Raw genomic sequence first — 27,118 nt, 5'->3', positions numbered from 1 at the left:
AGACAGTGCAGTACGCTGTATGCTTCTGAAAGCAGAATCCCTCCAGCCTTTGTTAGAAGCCCTGTGCACACAGCTGTCTGGGGAACTCTGCTCAGACCACATGTTTTGGATTGGGTCATAGAAATTCTTTGCTCCGGTAATTTCAAAGCAGTTAGTTCCTACTTCAACCTCACCATTTGTTTCATTTCTAAAGAAAATATCTCAGAAAAAAGGACATTTCAACCAAAAAATGAGACAGTTTCATATTTATAGTGTCTTTATGGAACACCTCTACATTTCAAAATATTTTTAGGAAAGATTTAAATCACTAATGCTTTGAAGCAGACCATTTCTTGTAATGTTTAATTCTAGCCTTACTGATAATTTTGTGGGAAAATCATCATTTGACAATTGTTGTTGATCTGCTCTGGGTAAAAGGCATCTCACTTAACCAAGAGAAAGGCATCTCGCTTAGCCAAGTCAGCTAAGTTCTAAGGATGAAATAAAAGTATCCACCACGCTCTTCAAAGAAGACTAATCAAGTCAACATAAAACAAAAAAAAAACAGCCTTAAGCTGTAGTGGAAAAACCTATACAGTTACAACATAAATATCCTTAAAAATCACTCTGGTCTCCATGAAAGTACAATCTATACTCTTTCCAAAGTTTTAGCTGTAACTTGTTTTACATGAAACAAGACTGTGTTCTCTCAGTCTCTCTCTCAACCCTGCCTATTCTCCCTTTTCCCTTCTGTTGTTCTGAGCATGGAGAGAATTCAGCTGAATTTTTACCTCTCTTTCTTTTGTATTTTACTTTATAGATTGATTCAGATGATTTTTATTTTTCCCCAGACGCAGAAAAAAATTAATGATTATGGAGATTTTTGTAAACATCTGTAATGCAATTGGTCTGCACTAGTTTAAATAAATACCCAATATCGTCTCAGTATATGCTGCAGTTCTTTAACAATCCTGACTTTCTAATAAGTCCTGAGATAGTTTTCTGCTGTGGAACGAATGTTGCCTTCTCTTGTTCTTTCAAAGGCCCAAGTAGTTCAAGAGACTGATATAGAGCTTTTGTGAATTTTCCGGAGGATGGCATAGAGATAAAAATCAACAGTTTCTTTGTTTTCATTTTGGAATATTCCCACTTTCCATTAAGAAACTCAATCAACTAAGTAATTACAAACTAGCAAATGACAGCTTAGGTTTCCATGGTGAACAGATTCCTTTCCAAAGAGACTGGATGATTTGTGTAATGATTGAACGTCTTGCAATTAAAATAACACTGTTTTTTGTACCTAAAGTACTTTGAAAGGTCTCAAAGAACAGCAGTACCAACAAACTGGAAATAAAATTAAAGAAAGACCACATTTTAAAATCAAAGAAAGACCACCATTAAACCTATAGTTTGCAAGGCCTTTCTTTGCATTAGAATTTCGTACCGAACAGCAAAGGTCAGCATCAAATCATTGCTGCCTTCACCCTTCACACGTTTTGTCACCGCTGCAGCTGACAGTTATCAGTGACAGTTTAGTTTTGACGCACAAAGCTCTGACTTCACCTCCAGACTCTTCTATGAAGTCCTCAAATGCCTGTGTTTTGTCTGAGGTCTCCATATTACTTATATAAAGGACATAAGCTTTGGCTTGGGGAATGCCTTCTGCTATACATTAGTGTAGTAACCGGGGCCTTGGCATCTTCTGGAGCAACTAAATGCAACCATAACTGAAATAATTGTTAATAATAAATGGCACCATTACTTTTATTTGGGATTATATCCCATTTTTCAAGACTTGCATCTTGCTGCTTATTCTTGAACCAGAATCTCCGCATTTGCTATTGGCAAAAATGTGCTGTGGACAATACAGTGCTCAGGCAAACCCAAACCACCTGTATCACTTCTGCAGCACAGTCAAATAGGAAGGACAGAAAGTTGCAGAGCAAGAGCACAGGACCTTGAAAGTGAAAAAGTATTTGAAAAGCAAAGGTTAGTTTCTGTCACTAACTGAAGTGAGACAAAGGAGAGGGAAGAATCTCCTCCTATAGATTTTTATTCTTGGCTGACATGTTCCTCCTTAACTGTTAGCATTTCTTCATTGTTTCTGATTCCTCAGAAGTGAAGGAGCCTTTCCAGGAAACCAATTTTATGTCAACAAAAACATTTTTGAGTGCTTTAGAAGCACTGCTAAGTAATGGTCACCAACAAACATTTATCTATGATTTCCTTAGAAATTCTGCTGTTGAGAGTGGGACTTGGCATCTTCCTGGAAATATGCACTATTTTTCTCAGACTGTCTTCTTGGAACAAATAAAGAAACTGTCAGAAAATATGAAGTAGTTTGCAAATAACTTTTAATTAGTTTTCCATCTGGTTGACATGGGCTTGCTTTTAATTATATCATCTAGCATCTGTTAGATGTCATTGTAATTGTGTTATTGAAAAAACGAGATATAAGTTGTTTGTGTTTTGAACACGACAGACAGAATGTGATGGACAGAGTTAAAGTAGCCTCCAGATACTTCTTTGATACTGACTTTACAAGCTACTTTTACAGAAAAAGGATGCAATTCCTCGTCACAGCTCATTCACCATTGTCAAGTTTGTTGCTGGCTCAGAGGTGAATAGTGCCAGCTTATGGAGGTGTTTCACACGAGAAGTGCACCAATGCTCTAAGTCTCACAGGCTTGTAGGGGCTGGGGACCAGGCTGCAGAAGATGGCTTACAGGGAGGTCCCATTTCATCACGTATGTTAAGAATATCTTCCCCACTCCTTCATGGAACCCTTTTCAGGCTCTTCTTGAAGGTTTATTTCATCTGCTTAGTCTTACAATTAAGCCTCAGCCTTGCTTTCTTGCCCCAGTCCAGTTTTCCCCTGTCAACAGTGTATTCATTTGAAATTGTATACAAATTAACAAAATGCTTCTGTCTTGATCTAACTTTCATAAATACTATAGTTTGTTTCATTTTTTTATTTTTTTACTTTTGTTTGGGTTTCTTTTATTCTGCTGTGAGACCTAATTCAGGTTGCTAGCTTCTCTGTGGAGTGGATTGTTCTTTCTTGTAAACAAAACATTACTACTTGCTGCATGGTATCTTCAATGTTTTTGTGTGTGAGTGGCAGTGCAGGACATTCCAACAATAATGAAGGGGTGGCTGAGAATGGGTGGTTACTCTGAAAACATCTTGCAGTGAATATGTATAGGACTAGGACCACATCAAATCTAAGCTCAGAAAGTATGGTCTTCATGATTATGCCTTATTGTTTTTGAGATAGATGTCTTAGGAAGTGGAAACTTCTCTGACAATTGTGGTTTCATAGTTGTATTTTTTATTATTATTATTATTTTTGGCGTTATTATTTTCCAGGTGTCCTTTCAGAGCCAATGAGTTCTCCAGTGCAAGAGGCAGATGTTTCACCTTACACACAGTACAACAGTGTGCCATTTCCCCAAGTTCAGCCTCAGATTTCATCGCCACCTTATTACTCCAACCTGGGCTTCTACCCTCCGCAGCATGAGGAATGGTATTCCCCTGGGATGTACGAGCTCCGAAGAATTCCCTCAGAGACATTTTACACAAGAGAGACAGAGATAATGGATATCCCTGCAGCCAAAAAGCCTAGACTGGGTCACTCCACAGGAAGAGTGAAAGGAGAAGAGCTCTGCGTGGTCTGTGGTGACAAAGCCTCTGGGTACCACTACAATGCTCTTACTTGTGAAGGATGCAAAGGTAGGATGAAATCAATTATAGAATACTATCCAGGTATTAAGCACAGCACTATCAGATTTTCTTATTCTTATTTTTTAATTTCTTGATATTTTTTATCCTAGTCATTAAGTATTGTAGAGATTTCCATTTGGATATGTTGTGCGTTATTCTGTATTTTCCCCATGACAAACTGTCTGCATCCTCCACCGTTGTCCTGTGAATACAGAGCACAGTTAGCAAACCTACGGCTCTCAAGCCATCATTAGTTCTCTGTAAGCTTAAGAGTGACTTCCATGCAGAGGGCTCTGATGTCTTGGTGGCTGTTGATCCTGCTCTGTGCCTGCGGAAGGAGCCAAACCCACGGAGGCCCCTTGGGATCTATCTCAGTGCTAGATTGCCCTGAAAATCAACTGCTACCCCAGCCCAAGTGCCTCTTGTAGTGTGTATTGAAGTGAAAGCTGTCAGCTCCCATCTGCAAAATGTTCCCAGAGAACCTCTTTCCCTCTGCTCCCAATGCATATGGAGTGGATCCTCAGGTTTGTGAAACGAAAGGGCTTTTCTAATTCTAGACTTATTTCTAGGGACAGCCACTATTCCTAGGGAGGGAACTTCAGGTTGTATTCATAGCATAAAAATCTTCCTTCCTAGGAGAACAGTATTCACAAATTGGTGTCAGGATAAAACAGGATACAGAAAATGATTGGCATTATTGGAAACATTATTGCCAGATATTTTATCAGAAGGGAACAAAAAAGATATGCTGATGGAATAACTACTATACCTAATTATGGGGCTGATGTACACTATAGGAAGAAAAATAATGCCCCAGTTTTTCATTCTATTCTGTGAATAAATATTTCACTATAGTTTCCGTTCTACAGATAAGGGCTAAAAGCTCAGACATTGCAGAAGCACTGAAATACACGGCTGCTAATCTTAATGTGGAGCTCATTGTCATGGACGGTGGACTGAACTAATTTTGGGCTTTGCTTTACCTATTGTGGATTCATTTCTGAGCACAAAACAGACCAAAATGGTCAAACACTCTAAACATAAGTACAATCAAGGGTCATAATGCTTATCTCAATAATACCAGTAAATACGAGATTTCTTTCTTTCTGCTGCCTGTGTGAATTTTCTCAAAGTCAAAAAATATGAATTAATTTGTACTAATTCTGTCATTATAAACCCAATTAAACTCAGTTTTAATGTAAAGGTTCCAATTCATGATACATTAATTCTGTTAGTAAGCTACTCCTACTGTTTATTAACTTGATTATGAAATGACTTAATAATTTTTTCAAAGACTAACAATTACAAAATGTGGAATGTTTAAAAAATGTCTGTAGGAGTGAGGTTAAGATCACTGGGTAAATACACAGACTAAAAGCTATGGCAGAAGGAAATGTGTCCACCTCTCTACCAATTCAGTTTGAATCACTCTGCATAACCATAATTTTACTGCTTTATTGGGATAATTTATTTTATGTTTTCACTCCATTTCATGACTGCAACATCAATTAGAAGGAATAGTACCCTTGATCAAACACAGTAAAAGTTCAATTATTTAAAGATAATGCATTCAATTTCTACAATAAACTTCAGAGGTGGTTAAAGTAACAGCTGATTCAGTAAAAAGATGTGCTGAGGACAGTGATTCTGTTTGACAAGGTGAAGACAATACTGTCTTTTCTAGACCTCTGATCATTCTTGTGTATCTGTGGAATTTTTCACATTGCTATATACTACCTCAAGACACAGTGCACAAATGGGGCTCAGTAAGCCAGTTGAGCTCTTATCAGGCATCCAAGTATGAGATTAACTCCTTTTCAGCAACAAGACTGTTAATTCATGTTCTATGTGATTCAGAATAATACACAGATCCCTTTCTGCAGGACTGGTGCCTAACCTGCAGTATTCCTGCTCCATTGATGCTGTGGACACTAATTCAAAGGGGGAGACTTAGCATGCATGGAATTCAGTCCTCTGTGATGAATATATTTTATTTTGTTTTTCTTATTTCTTTCTTGGATAATGCATTCAGCATCACCCTCCATTCTTCCTTCTTGGGCAGAGCAATATTAAGATCTTATTTATCTTCCCTCATGAGAACAGCAGTCTAAAGGCATGGACAGAAATATACACACACATACATGTATATATATAAAAATACATTATCATCCATTAAATAAATATGAACTATTTCATTAATATTTTACAATTTAAGCAGAACATTTGCTCTCAGAGGACAGTTGCCTGTGGTACTAATTAAAAAAAAAAAAGGAAAATAGAAAGAAAAATAAGAGGTTATCCCGAGGTTCCTCTCACCTCTAATACATCACTTTAGTAAATGCTGCCTTGATCTAAAATAATAGCATCACAGTCGTTGTCCATAAAGGATCATTCATGGGCAATATTACAGTATAAGGACCATCATATTATGCTTTAAAGCCTGCTGCTGTAGAGGTCATTTCTGAGACAGTCTTTGCAGATAGACATTGAAGACTTTTTTGTATAGCCTTAGTCTGTATAGTGGCACTGGGTTTTAAGGGCCATTTTGAGATGCTACAGAACAAGTGATATAGAATTGCCCTTGTTCAGTAGAGACACTGAATATGTTCTGCTGAGAGAACTGGTTGTGAATTCCCTCTACAGAGAGCAGAGGTAAGAGTTCTGGCAGTCTTCAAACCACTGCTGATAATGCTTGATGTCTCTTACACCAGAACAAGCATACTTTCTGTGAAGAGTGGTGCTACATTAATCTTCTCTTCGTGTTGGCACCCATCACGTGAGGATAGGTGGAAGGAATGCTATCGTACACCCTGATAGTCTGACAGTGTGGAGCAGGTGCTTTGTTAGCAACAGTGAACTTCAAAAACTTTTTAATTGAGATCCCCAAAGCAGTTAGACACCAGGATGGCAAACTGAGATATTTACAAAGCTTTCATCTACATTTTTAACAGCTGTCTTCCTTCAATGTTCATAATTTCCATAAGAAAATCAGCATCAGTAATATTGGAGCAACTCTAGGCATAATTAATCATATTCATGACTAGCTAAGAGAACAAAGAAAAATCAACATTTCCAGCCAAATGGTTTTTGTAATTTGGTAAGATCAGATAAAAGTTAGATGGTGCCAGAAAAACCTTCACCTTTTGGGGCTGCCCCTTCATTATCCTAACAGATGCCATTTCTGATTCATCTCCAATTTTATTTTTTTTTAAACTTCCCCTGGTATAGATGGTCACTCATAAAATATTTCAAACAATTTAAGTTAATTTGTAATTTTTAGTAAAGAACATTTATTACATTTTTTTACTCACACCTAAAAGCTAATTTAAAAATTAATTATGAAGTCTGTTCAAGAAGACCATGATTCAAGAGTCACTTCATGATAAAACTGAAGTGAGAGTAGGGTTAAAACTACTTTTTTTTGTGTGTGTGAAAAAAATATACATTTCATTTCTCATTTCACTTTTCCAAAAACCTTGTTTTAAAGAGCAAATATTTGACCACTTGAATCCTATTGGCTCCTATCATGTTGCATCCCTATTTTTGCATTCTTTCACATTCTTTTGTGTTTTTTAAACATTCATTTACTAAAGCTCTTTTTCTTTGTTCCCCCCTGAAAAAGCAAACACACACCTTGTAGAGAGGGTGAGTGATAAATTCGACTAAGAATGTCAAAAATATTTGAGTAGAGCTTTTTAATATTTACTACTATTTAATATTTGTCACAAATTACAGGTTTTAATTTAACAAATAATTGCCTTTAACTGACACTGAGAACCTACAGCTTAAATCCAGGCCTTTATCTCCCTTCCCTGAGCAGTAAATGGTAATGTATTAAACACCACGTGAATGATGGATAAAAATAATGCCTAGGGCTGCAGAAGGTTCTAAGCAATCTGCATTTCAAAGGAGACTGGTGCCAGTCAAGTATATTTATCTGAAAAGAAGCCAATAAAACAGTATGAAAGAGATTTCAAGCAGGAAATAAAGCAGATTCAGAGAAATGCCAGATTTTTTTTGTGACCAGATAGTGGAATTGTTTTAGTGGTAGCCACACACTGGTGCTTGAAAGAGATAATACAATTATAATAACTTGGGCCAAAGTTGGGAAATTGTCATCTGACAATGGCAAAATCATCACGTCTTCTACCACGTTATCTTGCCCAGATTCAACAGGATGTTTTCCCAGGTCAACACATTCTGAAAACAAGCAGACAAGTCCTTCAATGGACAAAAATTCAGATTCACATCTGAGTGTGGGAGACTGTGTGTTATCTGGTGCCTCTCCTACTGCATGAAAGTGCCAGGTTGGAAAACAATTGCGTTTTTATTGCGCCAGACAGTGGCGAGGAGAAAGCAAAAGTTTTGTGAATAGTTTTGGTTAATGTAAATTTACACAGAGCTCTACTTTGAATTGCACTATCAATAAGTGATCTGCCAGCAAAAGCTCCCAGGAGTCTATCTCAAAAGCCTGCCCTCGGGTGAGAAGGAGAACAGAGCTTCCCCCCTGTGCCATAGAGAGTTAATTCCATCTGCTGCTGATGCTAAATAGTATCTGCCGTATGAAGGATAACATAAAAGATAGTGATGGTACAGCGAGTACCACTAAAAATTCAGGAAACGTTCATTCAAGTCATGATTGGCAGCAATGACTCTGTTTTGTGATGACTTTCATTGTATTAAATTTTGTATCTGGAACATTGCATGTTTTGCCCATGGTTCTTCTCTCCGAGATGTGCTAGGCAGCAGCCAAATAGTAGATTTCTACAGAGTGAGTCAACGTCCTGTAGACTTCTGGGATCAATTGTGGTTTGCAGTTATCACTGTGCAACTTTGCTGTGAATCCAGTAACGATACCAGTTCAGCTGCTTGTGTAGTTGAAGTTATGTGACTGCTTAGCTCATCAGGTGGACAATATTTAGTGAAAGAGGCTGGAGTATCTTGTACACAGAGTAGGAGGCCACGTGTACACTAAACCTGGGGGTAGGCAAGCAGACCAGTACTTGGGATTTCCTGCTTCCAGGGGCTGAGGGAAGTGTACCTAGTTACACAGCTCTCTTCCAGTGCGTTCTGTATCTCAAGAGACTTATCAGGCTCATATTTTTTTCACTAACTATTTGTACGGCATCATCCCTACAGCTCTAGTGCTGTAGGCATATTTCAGATTTAGGTCTGAATTTTCCTAAGGCCGACAGTTCCAGGACCTTATTCCTAATGTATGTGCATGCAATCTTCAACACCCCACCCCACCCCCCAATTAAATTATACAACTTTGATACTATTCTCAAAGCAAACAGCAAGAATGTAGTCACCTCGGCAGTGAAAGAAACTAGCAGTGCAGCAGAGCTTTTGTCATTCAGAAAACCCAGATGGAGGTGCTCATCAATTTGATTACTCTGCCGTTTTGGGTGTTTTCTTTTATCTATGTCACTGTTGTGTTGTGCAGGGTTCTTCAGAAGAAGCATCACAAAAAATGCAGTATACAAGTGTAAAAATGGAGGCAACTGCGAGATGGACATGTATATGAGGAGAAAATGCCAGGAGTGCCGTCTAAGGAAATGCAAGCAAATGGGAATGTTGGCTGAATGTATGTATACAGGTATTTGCATCATATAGTGAGAGTGTGCAGAGAACACATCAAATACTGTATTTGTTTAATCAATATGGTCTTAATAATAAATCTATAAAAGATACACTCTAGCCGGTAGAAGGTGCATTAAAGATGATGCTGAAACTATGCATCAAATCCTATCGGAATAGGCAAACACATTTGCTTCACTACTCCTTCTGGGCCTCTCCCTGTCAAGTTCTTGCTAGTCCAAATGCTGGTATTCAAACAACATTGTTTTTCAGAAAAGAGGAAGACTGCCATTAACACGAAGTTTCTGTGGGCTTGCCAAGTGTATGTTCCCAGACCTCACCCAGCAATCACGCAAAGCCTTCTGAGGGCTAGCCCTTTTTTATAGTCTCATTAGCTTTTTGTGTGGTGCTATGGATTTTCCTGCCTTGAATATAGACACATAGGTAGAACTGGGTCCAGAAATGAGGCTGATGGACTTTAATAATGTTTCATATTAAAGCGAATACTCTATTCAGGCTGACAGCTTATAAACTTCACTGAGCAACTTAGAACAACAGGGATATTGGAGTGCAACTTTAAACATGTTTAAAACATTTAGAGTAAAATGTTTTTGCAGGCTGGCTCCTGAAAAAGGTCTGTAAACATCTGCTCTTCTGCTTTTCATGAACAAACAGGGCTACAATTTATTTTTCTTGACGGATCCAATTATTTTAGCATGCACGTATGTGTGAAACCAATTTGGGTTCATACAGGAAATTAATCTACTTGGAATTTTTAATATACTTCTATCCCTCAATCTGATCAGAAGATGCTATATTAACTGTTGGTTTTGTGAGAAACAATAAGCTCCATCAATATTTGGAACACACTGCCAGCATAATGTAATTAATCTTTCATTCTGCAAATTGAACAGGCTACAAAGATCCTGAGATATGACATATTCTCGTGCAGTATGTAAATATATGAACAGACACCGTCACTGAGATGACAGCACTTAGTGGGTCCCTGAGTGTCAGAGGAGAATGAGTCCCCTTCAGTGCCGATCCCAGATCCATTGTTCCAATATTTGGAGGGTTCAAAATAGCCTGAGTGACTTAGTACGACAAAAAGCAAGTGATCACTGAAAAAAATAGGTCAGCGTAAATAATACTGACTAGGCAGACATGAAACTTTTAAACTGGCTGATCATTTTCACAAATTGGCACACGTGAAATAAAAGCCAATGAGTGCCACTGCTATTTGACTCTCTCTGCAATGGAAACTCTGGGTATCTTGTGTCGCTCATGACTTAAACATAAGCGTGCTCTAATGTACTGCAATGAGGATGTTCTGCAAGGTACTATTTAATGGCTTTTAAGAAGGAGTGTGTTGTATAATTGCTTTTAGTTCAAGGCAATCCAGGACAGTAAAACACAAAGCTTCTAGGAGTATAGAGCATTTATTTGAAAAAAAGTGACTAGGAAATAAAAGGCTACCTTGAACTTTGTTTCACTTACTCATTTTGTAGGATTGTAATTACAAGCACTGTGGATTCTTTTTTTTCTCTGAACAAGGAGGTAAAGTCTTATAAACATTTATGGTATGTCTACTCAATAATCCTACTCCTGCCCTTTATACACAAAAGATCAAAATTGCTAACCATCAGGTTTGGTTGTTTGCTGTGGTTTTGTTATAAACTGTAACTTTCTTGTGTGAAATGTCTACCTAGGGAAGACACAGGTTATGCCACTCTTCCTGGAACTTGATAGCCAGTTAATACTCATGGAAGTCCAGCTAGGTCTGAAGTAAAAAGTAAAGTCCTGTTTCACATGAGTTTTGCAGTTAACCTAAATGGAGTCAGAATAAGAAGTCAATGTACAATTCAGTAGCAGAAAGCATAAAAAAGTCTAGTCTTACTGATTAAGGCAAAAGTAAACAACATTTTCCCTAGGAAGGATAGTATCCTAAGTTGGTGGAAAATGGTACAAACCCATTAACACCGCCAAGTATCCATCAAATAATATTTAGAAAACGAAATCTATGATGCTGGGCAGCAGCACAAATTACATGGCTCAATACCAATTATTATCTCCACCATTCCTATTCCCCCCTTTCAAGGTATTATTTGAAGGTCTTATTTGAATCATGGAAATTTCCTCTTTTCTCAGCAGTTCAGGTAGGTTATTTTATATAGTGCTTAAACAGGAAATTAAAAACATTCACAACGAAATTCACTGTTTTCATGGTATCTTCCTCTACCATCATATACTCACTGAATGAGCCTCTTTTCCTGCTCTGCATTTTCAGAGGTGAAGAATGGGAAGGATACTTGAAAGCAGCTCTTTTTTTAAAGAAAAAAAAAAAAGCCCTGTGCTGATAGGTTTATTTTTAGATGAATACTTAGCTGTTCACTTTTTCATTTGTGCTTTCTGGCTGTCTTCCACAGGTTGTTTAGGGTACGTATTGTCCCTTTCTTTTGTTAGCACAAGCAAATTGCTAGTTTTTTGGTTTTTTTTTTTTTTTTTTACATCCACATAAGGATGCTTCTTGGTTCAAGGGACTGAAATGTAGCCTAGAACAAAAAAAAAAAAAATACAGCAATGCAAATATCTTTTCAGTAGGGCAAATTAAATTTTAGAGTAAAACCATGGCTTTATTCAGTCCTCTAAGACAAAGGGATGCAAAATATCAAGGCATTTTAAACATTAAACATTAACATTTTAAATTAATACATTTTTTCAGGTACATTTGCCAGTCTGAGTTACTTATGAGCCAAAATTTTCAGCTGTTGGTCTATTCATATAATGACACTCCAACAGTTAAAGCCTGTGAGTCCTCTTCTAAGAGGACTTTGCAAAGAATCTGCACTATAGCCATAGTAATGCTTAAAGATTATTGAAAATATCCACTGCCCTTTGTGTGAGAACAGCAGCACCTCAACTACTCCTTTGGATCAGATCACAAGCACGCCTTTAACTACAGTCTTCTAGTTGTCCCTGTTTACTGTGCATTGGTTCTAGTCTTGGAGCACAAGAAAGGGCTTAATTTTGGATGAAATGAAACCAAAAACATACTCCATCGCACTCCCATCACACTCTGTCTGTAACACCATATTAGAGCTGGTCCAAAAACAAGCCCCCTGACATGCACACTGTGTGAATGCTGAGTCACTAGCACCAACTGTTTTGCTCTGTAGATGGGCTCCTATTGGGCTAGACTACTCATTAGTGTATAGTTGTATATCTCATTAGGCTCACATCCAAAGATAATGACATGTTCAGGAAATGTTCTGTACAGGTAAGTAGATTTGTTAGTGTAAAGGGCATTCATGGGCATGTTTATATAGTTAGTCAGTGCCTAAAGCATATATAAATCCAAAAAATACCTATTGTATTGTGTGTTCTAGGTCTGTTAACAGAAATACAATGCAAGTCAAAAAGGCTACGGAAAAATGTGAAACAGCCCCCAGATCAAACGGTCAATGAAGATAACGAAGGACATGACATGAAACAAGTGACATCTACAACTAAAATGTATAGGGTAATAAAATTCTTGTAATAGTAGTGGCGATGTTTGAGGTAAATGTGGCTTGTACAGTGAATAAGTACTCATAAACTCTATGGAGCTATCCACATTAATTAAAAATCCATCTCCCACCCATGTCAAGGAAATACCTTGCATATAGAAGTAGTTTTGATATTTTTAGTCAAAACTCTGTAAAGCATCCATAAAATATTTTTTTCTGTGATGTATCTCAGGTATATATCATATATAGTGAGGAGTGATAGTGAAGTTTGAGCATACTTAGTTATTTGATAATTGTTTCCTAATTTCTAAGAATAAACCACATAAACTCATGCTATTTAAAACCCTTAAATGCTTCCCTGTGGACTTCTATAGAAATCTGAAGTCTTGTGGTGGCAAGCAAATCTCACCTGCTTTAACTCCAAGTGTAAGAAATAGGTGTATATCTTTTGCCTAATGCACAAGATGCTAGATCATTTCTATTTAACTGCATTTCATGATGGGCTTTTTTTTTTTGCCAGTATAGGAGAAAGTAGAATTTACCCCAGAACAGCAGAACCTTCTTGATTACATCATGGATTCATACAGTAAACAACAAATACCTCAGGAGGTGTCAAAAAAGCTAGTAAGTACATTGATTGATTGATTATTGAGATGTGGATGAAAAAACTGAAGATTAGGTAGACTATGGGTATAAGTTTACAGCTTAAACATGCTGCAAGGGGACATAAACTCTGCTGTTTAGTCATTAGTTAGACCACATCATTGTTTACTAAATTTAAATGCTAAGAAAAAGCTTTCTACTCTTTGAAAACACACTTTTATACTCAAATGTAACTTTTGCTGATTGGAACTTTGTTTTCCTTTTATCAGTATAGGCAGTGATTTGAGTTAGACTTCCAAGCTTCCTTTCTTTAAAGCTACCAGCCTGGAAGCTTGAAAGTCTTTCAGTTTATTGGACCCAAATTCCCAACATCTTCCAGGTTTTTGTTTAATTCAGTTTTCTTTCCTTTTCCTCTATACCTTCTAGAAATTCTGTTTTCCCTTTAAAAATTCAATTTTTCATGCTAAGATGGCAAAATGTTGGGAAATAGGCAGAAGAGACAAAAAAGGATTTAAACAAGATTTTTACCGTTTTCTTTTCACAAAACTGTCATGTTAATTCTTTAAAAACAAACAAACAAACAAACAAAACCAAGCAAAACAAATGAACAAGATTATTTTCTAAGTTCTCAACTTTGAAAAATAAAAGGAAGACACTTGCAGGGGGATGGCTGTATAACCTGTAATTAACTTGTGCAACTTATTTCCATGGGAGACTGAGGAGGTTAAAAATAAAGACAATTCAAAAAAGAAAGTAGACAAATTCATGGATAACAAGGCTTTTGGTTAAATATTATGGTTCACATATAACTTCTAGCTCAAGAAGTGTCTAAATCATTGACTTTTGGACATAGCATTGAAAATGTGACATGCTTCAGGGAAAGGACACTGTCTACTTCTATTTCTCACATTGCCTTCCAAAATACTTGTTTTTGTCAACCAGTGAAGACAAACTGCAGGATTAGATAGACCTCTTACATGATCCACTCTAATAATTTTTGTATTTTATATTTTTAAATGTGAAGTGATGATGAATATTAACAGATTTTGTTTGGTCTGATTTTTAACAGTTACATGAGGAATTCAGTGCTGAAGGGAATTTTCTGATTTTAACAGAAATGGCTACCAGTCACGTTCAGGTTCTTGTGGAATTCACTAAAAAACTACCAGGTATATCCAGTCTGCTGGGGCAAATTTTGTTATTGCGAGACTTAGATACCTTCAGTTGCCATTTGATTATTGTATTTTGAATGCTATATGAAAACACCACCTCCTCTGACACATGCATTCTTCAGACACTGTCTAAAGAAAAGGAGATTTGTGCTCTGCAGTGAACATTTTGAATAATTCAAATTCTGGCACTCTGGGATGTGGCACTTTTTATCTATTGACAAACAAAATATTCAGAGAAGAGGTTAGGTCTCTGGAGACTTTTTGTGTATCAGTGCAATGCCAAATAGTTTGCCTGTAAGTTACCACTAACATCCACCAGACTTGTGCTTTGCTGCCTTTCTAGAAAAGCCTTTAAGCCATGACATCCACTGAATTACGAGTCTAAACAAGAACTTTCTCTTGTTGGAGGCACCAGTACTTATAGACCTTGCATGGTGTGTTATGGACAAATACTGAAGACCTGAGTTGTTTATTTTTGTTATTGTTATTGTTGTTATTAAACCCCCAAGTGGATGTTACCTCAAGAGTGAATGCTGGGTACAGTACAGGTTCCTTGTGAGACAACTCCCACCCCTCCTTCTCTGCCTGGAAGCTGTGTTTACAGGTGTTTTCTCACCAGCTTCAAGCCTTTGCCCACCCTCTGAAGCCAGTCTCCTGCTACTGCAGCACTTGCAGCCGTGCTTCCAGCTCCTTTCTCTGCACTCAGCCTTGGAGCCACAGACCAAGCCACCCCTGAGAAGATTCTTCAGGCACTTTTTTTTTTTTTTTTTAAGGAAGGTGCACCGGAATGCCTAACTGTAGCAAAATATTATTTTCCTGGCATTCCCATGATATTGACCCTTTATTTGTGTGTTATAAGCTTGCTTCAAAGGCTAGTACTGCAGCTGTAACTTTAATTTTATGCTAACTGGAATACCAGCTCTCAGGACACTAACAGAGTACAAATTAAGCAAAAGGGTACAGCAGTGTCAGCTGACAGATGCTAACACAGCTCCTTAACGGAATAAAAGAATTCAGCGTGCTATGTGCTGCTCTGGTTGAATGCAATCACTGGTCAAGTTCAGCATTATGTGTGCACATAACACACCTGAGAGTGAACAGAGCTATGAGCTAGAAATTTGATAGTGGTTTGGTAATAAGGAAAAAACCCTACCAGATTTCTGCAATCCAAATGACTTTATGCTGCAGAAAAGGCAAAGGCTTGTGGTCTTAAAGTCTCCACAAATGCTGCCTGCCTGGCTTCTGGAGCTTGATTTTCAAAATCAATTGCCAGTAGTGATAGGGAAGGCCCCCACTGAGTCTAATTCACCTAAACTTCAGTGGGGACCGAGTCTGTGTTATTTTATGGAATCTAGGTTTCAGTCTCTGCAGCGCTTGTCAAGCCAGCCAACGCCAGCATCAAGGTTACACAAATGTGTAGCACCTCCTGTGGAAGAAGTTCAGGACAAAAAGTACTTTTCTGTTGCTGTGGGAGTTTTCTGTTGCTGCCTTACTTATCTACAATGTCTTCCCAGGCTTCCAAACCCTTGACCATGAAGATCAGATTGCTTTGCTGAAGGGCTCAGCTGTAGAAGCCATGTTCCTCCGTTCAGCTGAGATCTTCAGTAGGAAACTTCCTACAGGACATACTGTTCTTTTAGAAGAAAGAATTCGTAACAGTGGTGAGTATCTTCTTTACAAGGAAAAAACAGAAGACACCATTGCAGTTCTGTGTTGGTATTTTGACCTTGAAAAGTTAGTAAAATTGTTTACTAGCATTGAAACAGGTTTATCTAAATGCTGTTCTTTATATTAACTAGAACAAATCTATTTCAGCCTTGAGTCTAAAGATCATAAGGTAAAGGTTTATTCATAAATACATTGCAAGCATTATGAATAATGCTATATCAAATAAAACCAGTCCAAGTCTCCAATGACAAGCATAAAAGAATGATGAAAAAAATCCATTTCAAATTATTCACATAAAATATTATTATTTATTATTATTGCTTGCAAATACAATTACTGTAAGAAACAAAGAAAGAGAGAGAAGTAATGAGGGAAACAAAGAAACAAGGAAAGAGACAGGGAAGGAAGGAAGGGAGGAGAAAGAAAAAGAAAAAGAAGGAAGGAAGGAAGAATTTTAGGATATTACTGTAGATATACCGTGGAATGTTATCGTAGAAGGGAAACATCTATTCTTAGTATCTATTTAGTAAAACTGACTCAGTGCATAGAAGAATTATAAATATGGAATATTCTCAATATATTTTCTGCTTCTTAAGGTCCTGCTTAAGGTATAAGACCAGAAAATGATGAAAAGCCAAACTGGGCTTGGTATTTGTTCCTTAAAGCAGGCAAAGATGTATTTTGCTTTGTTACATAGTCTTCGCTCTCCGTTGATGCAATACAGAATGTGTTTTGCCTTTTTCTGTCTTGATAAACAAACTTTACCTACCCCTTACCTACTTATCATTAAAAATTCAAAAGCAATAAAAATTATCAATCAAAGAGGCTGTCTATACTCAGGCTGCTTTGATTCTGGCTTCCTTTATAATGATCAGAAGGAAAATATATGGGAGAACATTTAACCTCAATGCTAGTCGTGGAAATGGGCTTGAACTCAGCTCTGAAACTCTTAAAATCCATGACATGAAGGGACTAGCAATGCATGGAAAATGATGCCAATATTTATATATTTGCAACCATTAAAAGGAGTCAGAAAATGTGAGAATAATTTCCTTGCTAAAGTTTTGGTTTTAGTTTGACTTAGCACACTCATTTCTAGGTTTACATTTTGTAGTTTTTAACATTTCTTTTATTTTGATTTATTACAAGAGGCTGTTGTTTGAAGGACTGGAAATGGGTGGTTTTGAGAGTGATATGGATAGCTTGTAGGCCAGGCTCTGCAGTCAGATTTAAAATGAGTATTGGATCAGACCCTGGGTTGAATAGTTTCCAAGAAATGAAGCACTGTAACTTTTTTAGTGTGTGTATATGTACACACTGCATATATACATATATGTATCTTACTGCTCATGAGAAAAAAAAGGCTTTCTGAAGCATCTTTCCTCAAGACAGGATCAAGTTGAGAGCATAAAAAGACATGCTGCTGCTAGAATTTCTCCCTTCCTATATTGCAGGAGGATAAAGCATTACCCAGCTACTTGCTGCTGGCTGCATTTTTTCCTTCCACTAATGACCAGAATACAAGATATAATACTCTTTGCCATGTATTCTATTTCTCCACGCTGTGCAAATTCAAGCCTAGTTAAGAGCATTTTCCTTGACTGCACTTAATGAGCTTGTAAGAGTAAACAAAAGCAGCTTGTAAATCTTTGCAGCTGTAGCTGTGTTAACTTTACTGCTGCTACTGCTGCTACAGATGATGATGTTAACTATAAGATCTACAGCACAGACCCAGAAGTCACTCAGAATTTCCAAGCTTGCAAGAGTCCTTGATTTTGGACAGACATTGGCTCATTGTCATTGCTGCATGCTAGAGCATAGCCGTTCAAACTGGCAATGTCCCTTGCATGAAAAGACTTAAATGTGGGTTTAAAATTCCTCTTTGCCTGCTTGGCAGGCTTTGCTGGCTTGAACAGCAGCCTGTACCAAATTTGATATTAGGGTAGAAACTTTTATAGCCTGTCTCAGCCTTAACCAGTAACGACATGTGCTACTTACAAAAAGCTCTGCAGCTGACCTTTATCATGCTGTAGAGTGGTCCAAGAGAGAAACTGGCCAGAAGAGATTAAACTCAAGTCAAACAAAGAAGAAAGCCCAAAAGAATTATACATAAATATGGAGATATGAACTTCACTTTAAAATACACCTGACTGAGAAACAAGACTAAATACAGCAACCCAAAACCCCACAAAATCAGTTGAGAGCAGCAGAGGAAACACAGTGATAGCTGAATGAGAGTTTAGAAATCAATTTAAAGGTAATGAGTGAAGAAAAAGCATCAGGACTATTCATAGCTTCTAGTGAGGTCCTAAGTACTGTCAGGCCATCAGCCATAGATCGTCATTAGTCAGAACTCCTGTCCACATATTTTAGATGCAGACAGGTGTCAGAATGTCACATAAGTCCTATTGTCAATCCTTGATATCTGTATCCATAAAATTGAGGGTATAGGGAGAGATCCTGCCTAAAAGTCACAAGCTGTTCAGACTTTTGTCACCTGCCACCATGTCAGTTTGGAAGCTGCTCTCGTCTATTAATATTTATGCCTGTATTTTTATTTATTTTTTTTCTGATAAAGAAGCCAGAGATCTGATGGTGATGACCTTTGAGCACGAGCAGTATTCATTTTTATTCTCATGCTGATGAGGTGTATTTTTATTTCTTAACTTGAGCATATTGCCTAAGTCCTGGCACATCTCAGCGACTGCCTTTGTGCCCTTATAGTCTCTCCACAAGGTGTTATGGAAATTCTTTCATTTGCTGCTCCTGAAATTGAAATCCTCTCTTACTCACTCTAATATTGAGACTTAATGAGAAATACAGACGTTTTATGTAATGTTAATGAGAGCTTGTACAACTTACTCATCTTACTTGATGCTTCACTTACACATACACCATGTTGTCACCGATTCACTTATTTTGTGAAAAGTTGACATCTGGGTAATTTAATGCTTAGTTTCTTTCTGTTATTTTGAAAGCAAATTGTCTGCATTGTCTAGCAATAAAATAATTTAAAAAACACTGCTGAAATGCTGAATGTTATCACAGAGAGCATTTATACCTTGTTTTCGTAATGACATCTGCTTTCAGCGATCATTAAGAGCCACAGATATTTATTTAATCATTTTATTCTTCAGAACACTTCTACTAATTTCAGTATCGGGGAATTAGATACTATCTGATATGAATAGAAATGGAAGAATCTGGACCCGAACTTTCAGTTGGCAGCAGGACACCTGTCATTGTGAAATATGCTCTTGTTTTCCTGGATGGCTTACAGGTGCTGAAGTACGATGAAATCCAAGGCAAAAATGAAATAGACAGTATTTCAAAACATTGGAAAGAGGCCACCTTTTGCCCTTGAATGTGGATACAAAGTTCCCATTGATTTGGACGAGACACCCCTGCAACTTAGGGCAAAATTTGGCAGAGGAACAATGGATACCCAATCACTTCCGCTACCTTTGGCTTTCATTGTTTGATTGTTAGTACTGAGTAACCATAGTGCTTCAGAACCCCACTGTGCTGCTGGAGGTTGTGCAGAGAAACAAAATGAAATGATTGCCACTGCTGAGTCCAGATAATGTGAGAGAGTAACCTGGCCTATATCTTGCTCCTTGTTTCCAAACATACCTGCACATGAAGGCTGTCTAGCCCTCCCAGTGGTTGTGTGCATCCACACAGAAGGAGACATTTGCCATCCTGTGACTCAATCCCAACGTGGCACCCTGCCAAAAACATTTAGAAATTAGGGCCACTTTTAATTAGAGTATAGGAAAGAGCTTTTCTGTTCATATACAGTCCTGCATGATCTACCATGCTGACTTAGCCAGTGCCATGAATTACACAGTTTACACAAATGTATAAATCATATCTACAGAGTTAATTTATGCACATGAAAGTAAGAACAGATGTCAGAGGACCCAATCTCTTTTCTTCTGCATAAGTGTGCCTCTCCAGGCCAAAAACGTACTTAGGTAAATAGCCTCGACCTATGAAGACTAGCTCAAGGCAGTGCAGATGCTGCTGCTGTGTGCCAGGCTGCACCTCTCTCCTGACAGCAGGCATGCAGGCTGCTGCCAGAGAATGGGATGTGACATGGTCATTTGCATCCTCCTTGCAGGTTTACTGGGGTTTCTGCTCTTGCAGTAATGGCTCCACGGTGGTCCTACTACTTGATTTTGAGAAGAAGGGATTCTGCTGTCCAACTTGTGAATTCTTTTTGGCACACAGTAACCTCTCATTTAAGTTCCTTACCTGCAGAAGATGAGGACAGAGGAGAGGTCAGATGTCCATGTTCTGGTGTACCTTCTCTGCTGGCTAGACTTTCCCCTTTTCAGCTCTCAGCATCAATAAGGGGAATTCGGTCAGTGTTTGAAGGGTCACTGATACATCTGAATAGATTAGAAGGCAGCGTTTATAACAAAAACATTGCAGCCTGGGAAACAGTTCTGGTAGATGAAGCTCTGTGAAAGATAAGATGTAATTTTGAGAGTAATTAATATATTTCATTTTCATAAAACAGCTACTAATAAACTCTTGGTTTAATACCCACTGGCAGCTCCATGTTTATCACGAAAAAAAGATCTCTTCATCCATATTAATCACAGTGCTAGTTACTATTAATTAGTACTTACTCTCAAGCTTTCCTCTTGCAATAGATCAATCTAATCTGTTTTAATGAATAGCCAGAATGAAAGAGAGAATACTGATCTCAAAAAAATGGCAATAATGACTTGATATCACAGGAAAAAAAAAAAAAGAAAAAAAAAGTATATGCCAGGGCTATGTTAACCAGATGTAATTATTTATGACTGGAAACTGCAAACCTTATGAAAGCAACAGTCCTTTTATTTTCAGCGTAGGGAAATCATAGGAACAAAACTCTAAAACACAAGGCAAAGGCTGAAAAAATACTGCATCCTAGGCTACAGAGATGAATAAAATTGTGTAAGAAGTAAGGGGTGCTGAATGAATAATGCTCACAAATTTGAATCTCCTCTAGTCTAATGCTGAAGGCCATATTCAATAAAGGTAGCATTTCTCGTTAACTGCCCTGGGGTTATGCCACTCAGGCATTAACATAGCGAAATCAAATTCAATTGCAGTGTCTTCAGCAGATGATAGGGTTGGGCTGGTGGTTAGGTAGAAATCTGTGTAATTCAGAATGATGCACCACAAAACCCAAAGGAAGGGCCAGTTCTTACTGCCTTAATGCCACATGATTCGAAGTTTTTGAAACCTTTTCGAAAAAAGTTAAGCAGGAGGCATTATTAACACAGAGCAGGAAGTTCTGCCTATCTGATATAGTATGTACAGTGCTCTCATCTGAACTTAACAAAGAAGGTTAAACAGAGCTAGCTTTTCTGTTCTCACTGAGGCCAGAAACACATTATAACTTTATCTATTTGATTTTTTTTTCCACTTTTGGAGTATGATTGGTAACACTGACTTTTGAAAAGCCATATAATTCATTTCTCCTCCAGCCCTTCTAGTTACAAACAACAAATCACCTTTAATTCTTTTTCTGATAACCTGAGTGGAAGTGACATCTCACACAGTAGATAAGAGGGAAAAAAGCGAGAACTATAAACATCTGTTTCCTGCTTTTTTTTTGCTTTCTGGTGGAGCTTATTAAATCTAAACTGAAGCGCTTTCAATCACATTAGAAAACAGCCCCCTCTTGTGATGGAACAGCAGTTTGTGTAACGTTCATCCAGAATAAGGAAATAACCAGGAAAGGCCAGCACAGACAGGATAGAGGCAAAATTAGTAACCAGGAAAAAATTCCATTAGCCTAGCCTTAAAATAGCCATTTTGCATGGTTTTGTTCATAATTACATTGCGACATATATCTATTTAAATATTTTATAGTTCTGGTGGATTTTGTTTTGTTTTGTTTTTAGTAAATGCAGTAAACTTTAGCAGCATTGCTATAACATCTCTTTTTATTTATCCCTTTCTTATTTATCTATTTTTATCCCTTTTTACTCCCTCTTCTGTTTTGATTTATTTCTCTGGATTGCAGTAGTGTAGAAACATGTTCTGATGCAATTTTATTTGTTTTCACGTCTACACTCCCTCCCTCCCATGCTTTAGTTTCTTAATGTTAAATTATAAGCTTTCTGGTGCAAGGACTGTTTTACTGCATACTTATAGGTGCAAGGAGGACCAGAATTTAGATATTCCACACCTTGTTCTTCACCAGCATCGTTTTCATCCCACTCTTGTTATATTGACATCAGGACTTGAGGAGCTCTGTGGTCAGTAAATCAATGAACAATTTCATCCAGCTGAAAAGTAACCTGACCTCCCCCTCCCCCCCCCCCCAAAAAAAAATGGTAATAATAATAATAATAATAAAGAAAAATCAAATGATGAATGTGAGAAACAAATGAGGAGAGTCTTAGTCACAACCCACTTTTTCCTGTTTCCCGCCCGCTGCCAAGATGATGTGCCCAGCGGCATGACACCTTGCCCGGGGAGTTCTAAAAATATCTGCAGTTGTCTTGGACTTTTCTCATGACACTGTTGAGCTATTCATGAAAGGAATTTGTTTGCTCTGCTTTAGGGCTCAGTTAGACTTTTTTTTTTCATGGTTCTAGATTCACATGCACTTTAAAACACATGTATGTGTTCCTTACGTGTGTCATATTGTAAGGACCTACAATAAAAACTGCCAGAGACATGCGGTTGCCCAAAAGTTAGTAATAACAAGTGTTCAAAATTTTAAATCGTTAAATAGTTTGAATAGTTAACTCTGGTGACTAATGACATAAGTTATGCAGCACACCAGATGCTCTGTATGAAGCTCGAGCTGTGTTACTACCACAGGATGAGCTGACTCTTGTCATACAGATCTGCTTAATGGCCGTAGACTCTTCTCAATATCATTGAACGTGTTGCAAAAGCTGGATCTGTGGTTTGAAATCTGAAGCAAACTTAGCTGCTAATGTCATGTGTTTAAATACCTTTCAGCCACAAAATGTGCCACACTCTGCAAGACTATACTTTCACTCTGCTGGGTCACATAACAATTCCACTGATTGAAATTAGTTGTCACTGTCACAGCAAAATGTGACTTGTTCACAGTTAAGTCAAGTGACTTTACATTTCCTGTCTTTGAGTTGCATCTGCTGAGTTTCATTTTGAATTTCCCCTGTTGGAGGCACTCCAAACCTCACAGCAGCCTCTGACTACCAGTCTTGGATTTCGTGTTGTATAAAATACTCAAAACCACGTTATTTCACAGTTTCCAAACTAAGTTGTAAAGTCTCATTCCAGAACAGCTCCAAACTAAACAGAGTGAAATGATGAGAAATCCTATAGCCCTACCCCATAGCTCTGTGAGAACAGAGGAGGTTTCTGTCCTTTCAGCCAAGAACCATTGGTTTGGATCTCTAGACCTTGTAGGCGCTGCTGCATCAGAGCTGCAAGCATCTGTTTTCAGCAGTCTAGTGACTGCTCTGACTGACTCTGACACACTACTTACAAAAAATAAAAAATAAAATAAGAAAATGGATGTCACAGGACCTACTTCTCTTTTACACCACAGGGCAGAGTGAAGTACATCTGTAATCTAAGGCTACGTCAGAACAGTGTGACCTGATGACAAAGTCCGTAAGAGGAAGCCCAGTCGGCATGCCCCAGCGCAGTAACCCCAGTGGGTTTCACTGATGGATCAAGAGAATCACATGATGCCAGCTTAAACTAGGCTGGGTTTTAATTATTTATGGCTCTGTACTTTATAATACACTAGTTCATGCTGGAAGGTAATAATAGTTGCAAGCAAGTTGATCTCGGCCTACAGGTAATCCTAGCCCTAGCTAAAGTTTCAGGCTACATAAAAGGAGCAATTAAGGCTCTTCATGGAGACAACCAAAGCAGCTGCCCAAGGCAGTTAGCTGTATGGTAGAGTTGGGCTGGAATTAAGCCATACACCCTGAGAGGTTTCCTATATAACTAATGTAAAGGTAGGGAACATGGGACTGTTTCACCAACTGTGAATACTGGAAACAGAAGACATCTAGGGTATCAGCAGACAGCAAGAAGAACACACATGAGACTTGTCCTGAGGAGCAAGATGGACAAACCTGTAGAGAAAATGAACTTACTTGAAAGTCTTTGAAACAAGGTGAAAAGAAATTGCCGGGACTTGCCTATTTCTACCCTGTTCTGGAAAACAAGGGCATGCTGGCACTTTGTAACGAATTGTATTGCATCAGACCTGATTGGTGTAGTAAATTTCTCCCACTAAGACAAACAGTCAAGGTTTCAAATATTAACGAATTGCTCAGTGGCAATAAACCAGACTATTTCAATAATCAAAGAAATAATGCAACTTTTTATTTTTTTTTCTTCCCAGGTATCTCAGATGAATTCATAACTCCCATGTTTAATTTTTATAAAAGTGTTGGAGAGCTGAAGATGACACAGGAAGAATACGCGCTGCTCACAGCAATAGTTATCCTGTCCCCAGGTAACTTCTATTTCAGAATTAAATATTGGTGCATTTGGAAAGAAAGCGTGAGATGTGTGACCTGAGTCTTGTAAAAACTTACTACACGGAGTAAGTGAGAATACATTCTCATTTAGTATATTCAGTTGTTAAAGCAGAAAACAAGCAAATAGAAACACCAAGTGTCCTGCTGCACCAACTGGCTTTGTGTACATGGAAAAAAAAAGTGTCTAAATTGTGCTTGAAGTGCTTGAAAAACATTATTGGTAATTTATCACTGCTCAGCGTGATGGGTTTGCGCCTTCAGAAAATCCCAAATGTGGTTACATGTGTATCACTACAGCCCATTGTGGAATGTCACATTTTTTAAAAGGCAATTGGAAGACCCTCTATGCTAGACCTGAGAATGGCAATGAAGGTCTTCAACCTCTATTGCACAAACAGCAGCTGGCAAAAGCAGGACAGTGGTGAGTTGTTCTTTAGGCTGTAGGGAGTTGAAAACTGACTTTTCAGTAGTATTGTTGTAATAATGTCAGGCTTTGGTGTAAAAACTAATTCTTTAACAACACAGAAGTAACCTGCAAACTATAGAGAAATTGCATAGTGCCTCAGATGAGCTATTGCAGGAAGGGAGGAGAGAAGCCTGGTGGTTTAGGAGAAAAGACAGACACTATGGTTTCCAAGTAAGGCTTCACTCAAAGTGGGAAAGGTGAAGCAATTCCATTGCTCTTGGAGTCAGTGCTGATCAGGATTTTTTTTTTTAACACTAAAAATTTCAGTAACATAAATAACCCAATCTTCCTCCTTCCTCCTTCTCCAAGCATACTTTCATACTTCCACAAAATAAAAAGAGAAGTATTGTCCAACACAAGAGACTTCATCTGAGGGTGAAGGTGTTTGATTTTTTTTTTTCCTGGTGACCTGTAAGCACACTCTTCTACTGGCCAAGTTCCCTGGTTGTACTACATCTCCAAGGATTTCTGCTGTGCTCCTCAGTTTTTGCAGTGCATCACAGGACATCCTCGAGAGCAGAACTTTACTGGGAGATGATGATAAAACCCCAGAGAAACGTTCCTTAGTTAAAAAGCAAACAACAACAACAAACCACCAACAACAACCAACCACGTTAAAAAACAAAGAAACAAACAAAAAACAACAACAACAAAAAAACACACACAGCAATAATAGAAAGCAACCCACCACTCTTTACTTTTGAAAAAGTTTGAAGTTTTCCTTGGATAGAAGTGGGACACATGTATGAGAACCCTGAGCCAAAAAATACAATGTTAAGGCATTTTTATTCCCTCTTAATTTGAAAAGAAGTATTCTTGGTAGGTGTGAAAATCAGTGCCCAATGTAAATATATAAATATCTTGATATTTGTTTATTGAATAAATATTTACATTGTATCAGAGCATATGTTTGCTAATTACTTCTTTTCTTTTGAAACCATAACCAGATCGACAATACATAAAGGACAGAGAGTCCGTGGAAAGGCTTCAAGAACCCCTGCTGGATATTCTGCAAAAGTTCTGCAAACTTCACCACCCAGACAACCCTCAACACTTTGCATGTCTTCTGGGCCGCCTCACAGAATTACGGACATTTAACCATCATCACGCAGAGATGCTGATGTCATGGAGAGTGAACGATCACAAATTCACGCCTCTTCTCTGTGAGATCTGGGATGTGCAGTGATGGATATTGTTTATTTTATTTCAGGGTAAATATATTATTAAAGGACCACAAAGCATTTATTTTCATAGAAAAATACACCACAATACATTAAATTCTCTTTATTGCATTTTTATAGAAACATGCCGTGGATTCATAAAACTCATTTTGTTCATTAGACACAGAATACCATGTAGCTATGAGATTTTCATATAAGTTGTAACTTTCTCTGTATTTATATTCTCTGATCAGGAAGAATTCACCATCTCCTTGGAGGAGCCCCACTAATTCCTTCTGCAATTAGGCTGATTGCAGTTGCAGTTCCTGTTGAAAAATGGGGCAATGCATGTTTCCATTTGTATTTTTTTTTCATTGCAGCATCTTTGCGCTTGGTCTCCATTAAAGAGTAGATGCCAGATACTTACTGCAATAAACCAGCAGACTTGACTAACGCTGTAGCCATTTGCTGTCTAACCGCGGCGCGTGTTCGCGTAAAGATGCACAAGCCCTGATTTCTGCAGGCGGCGAGGAATGGCGGAGAAAAGCCACGCACACGAGAAAAACGTTTTTGTGACACGGATGTGTAACTTCTTTCGCGTTACTATTTCGCAGTAAAAGTTATACACCTGCATGCTTTGTGCGAGCGCGGCACGGGTCGTTTTGCCTTCCACCGCCTTTATAACGGTGCCACCCATAAATGTATTGCGAAGCAGCGGTCCTATAAACACACTTTCCTTTTCCCTTGACGTCTCAGT

At 38.0% G+C, this 27,118-nt stretch overlaps 1 protein-coding gene across 5 annotated transcripts in view; it reads left to right on the top strand.

The window, feature by feature from the left end:
* NR1H4 (nuclear receptor subfamily 1 group H member 4) overlaps window positions 1-27,106 on the top strand; it is a 44,494-nt gene extending 17,388 nt beyond the window's left edge. For 3 of the 5 annotated variants that reach the window (XM_080593817.1, XM_080593816.1, XM_080593815.1), the window contains exons 3-10: window positions 3,349-3,711; window positions 9,149-9,301; window positions 12,669-12,802; window positions 13,314-13,412; window positions 14,461-14,560; window positions 16,078-16,224; window positions 24,597-24,710; window positions 26,149-27,106. In XM_080593817.1, the coding sequence (XP_080449943.1) occupies window positions 3,349-3,711; window positions 9,149-9,301; window positions 12,669-12,802; window positions 13,314-13,412; window positions 14,461-14,560; window positions 16,078-16,224; window positions 24,597-24,710; window positions 26,149-26,387 (1,349 nt within the window). In that variant the 3' untranslated portion in view covers window positions 26,388-27,106. The remainder of the gene's footprint in view (window positions 1-3,348; window positions 3,712-9,148; window positions 9,302-12,668; window positions 12,803-13,313; window positions 13,413-14,460; window positions 14,561-16,077; window positions 16,225-24,596; window positions 24,711-26,148) is intronic. The other 2 variants (XM_080593818.1, XM_080593819.1) reach the window with 1 other exon arrangement.
* The last annotated feature ends 12 nt before the right edge of the window (window positions 27,107-27,118 follow it).

Source organism: Anser brachyrhynchus (genome assembly GCF_964034855.1).
Source record: "Anser brachyrhynchus genome assembly, chromosome: 1".
In the NCBI taxonomy this organism is placed as follows: Eukaryota; Metazoa; Chordata; class Aves; order Anseriformes; family Anatidae; genus Anser; species Anser brachyrhynchus.
The sequence above is the reverse complement of the archived record's forward strand: the minus strand, read 5'-3'. Positions and strand labels throughout refer to the sequence as shown.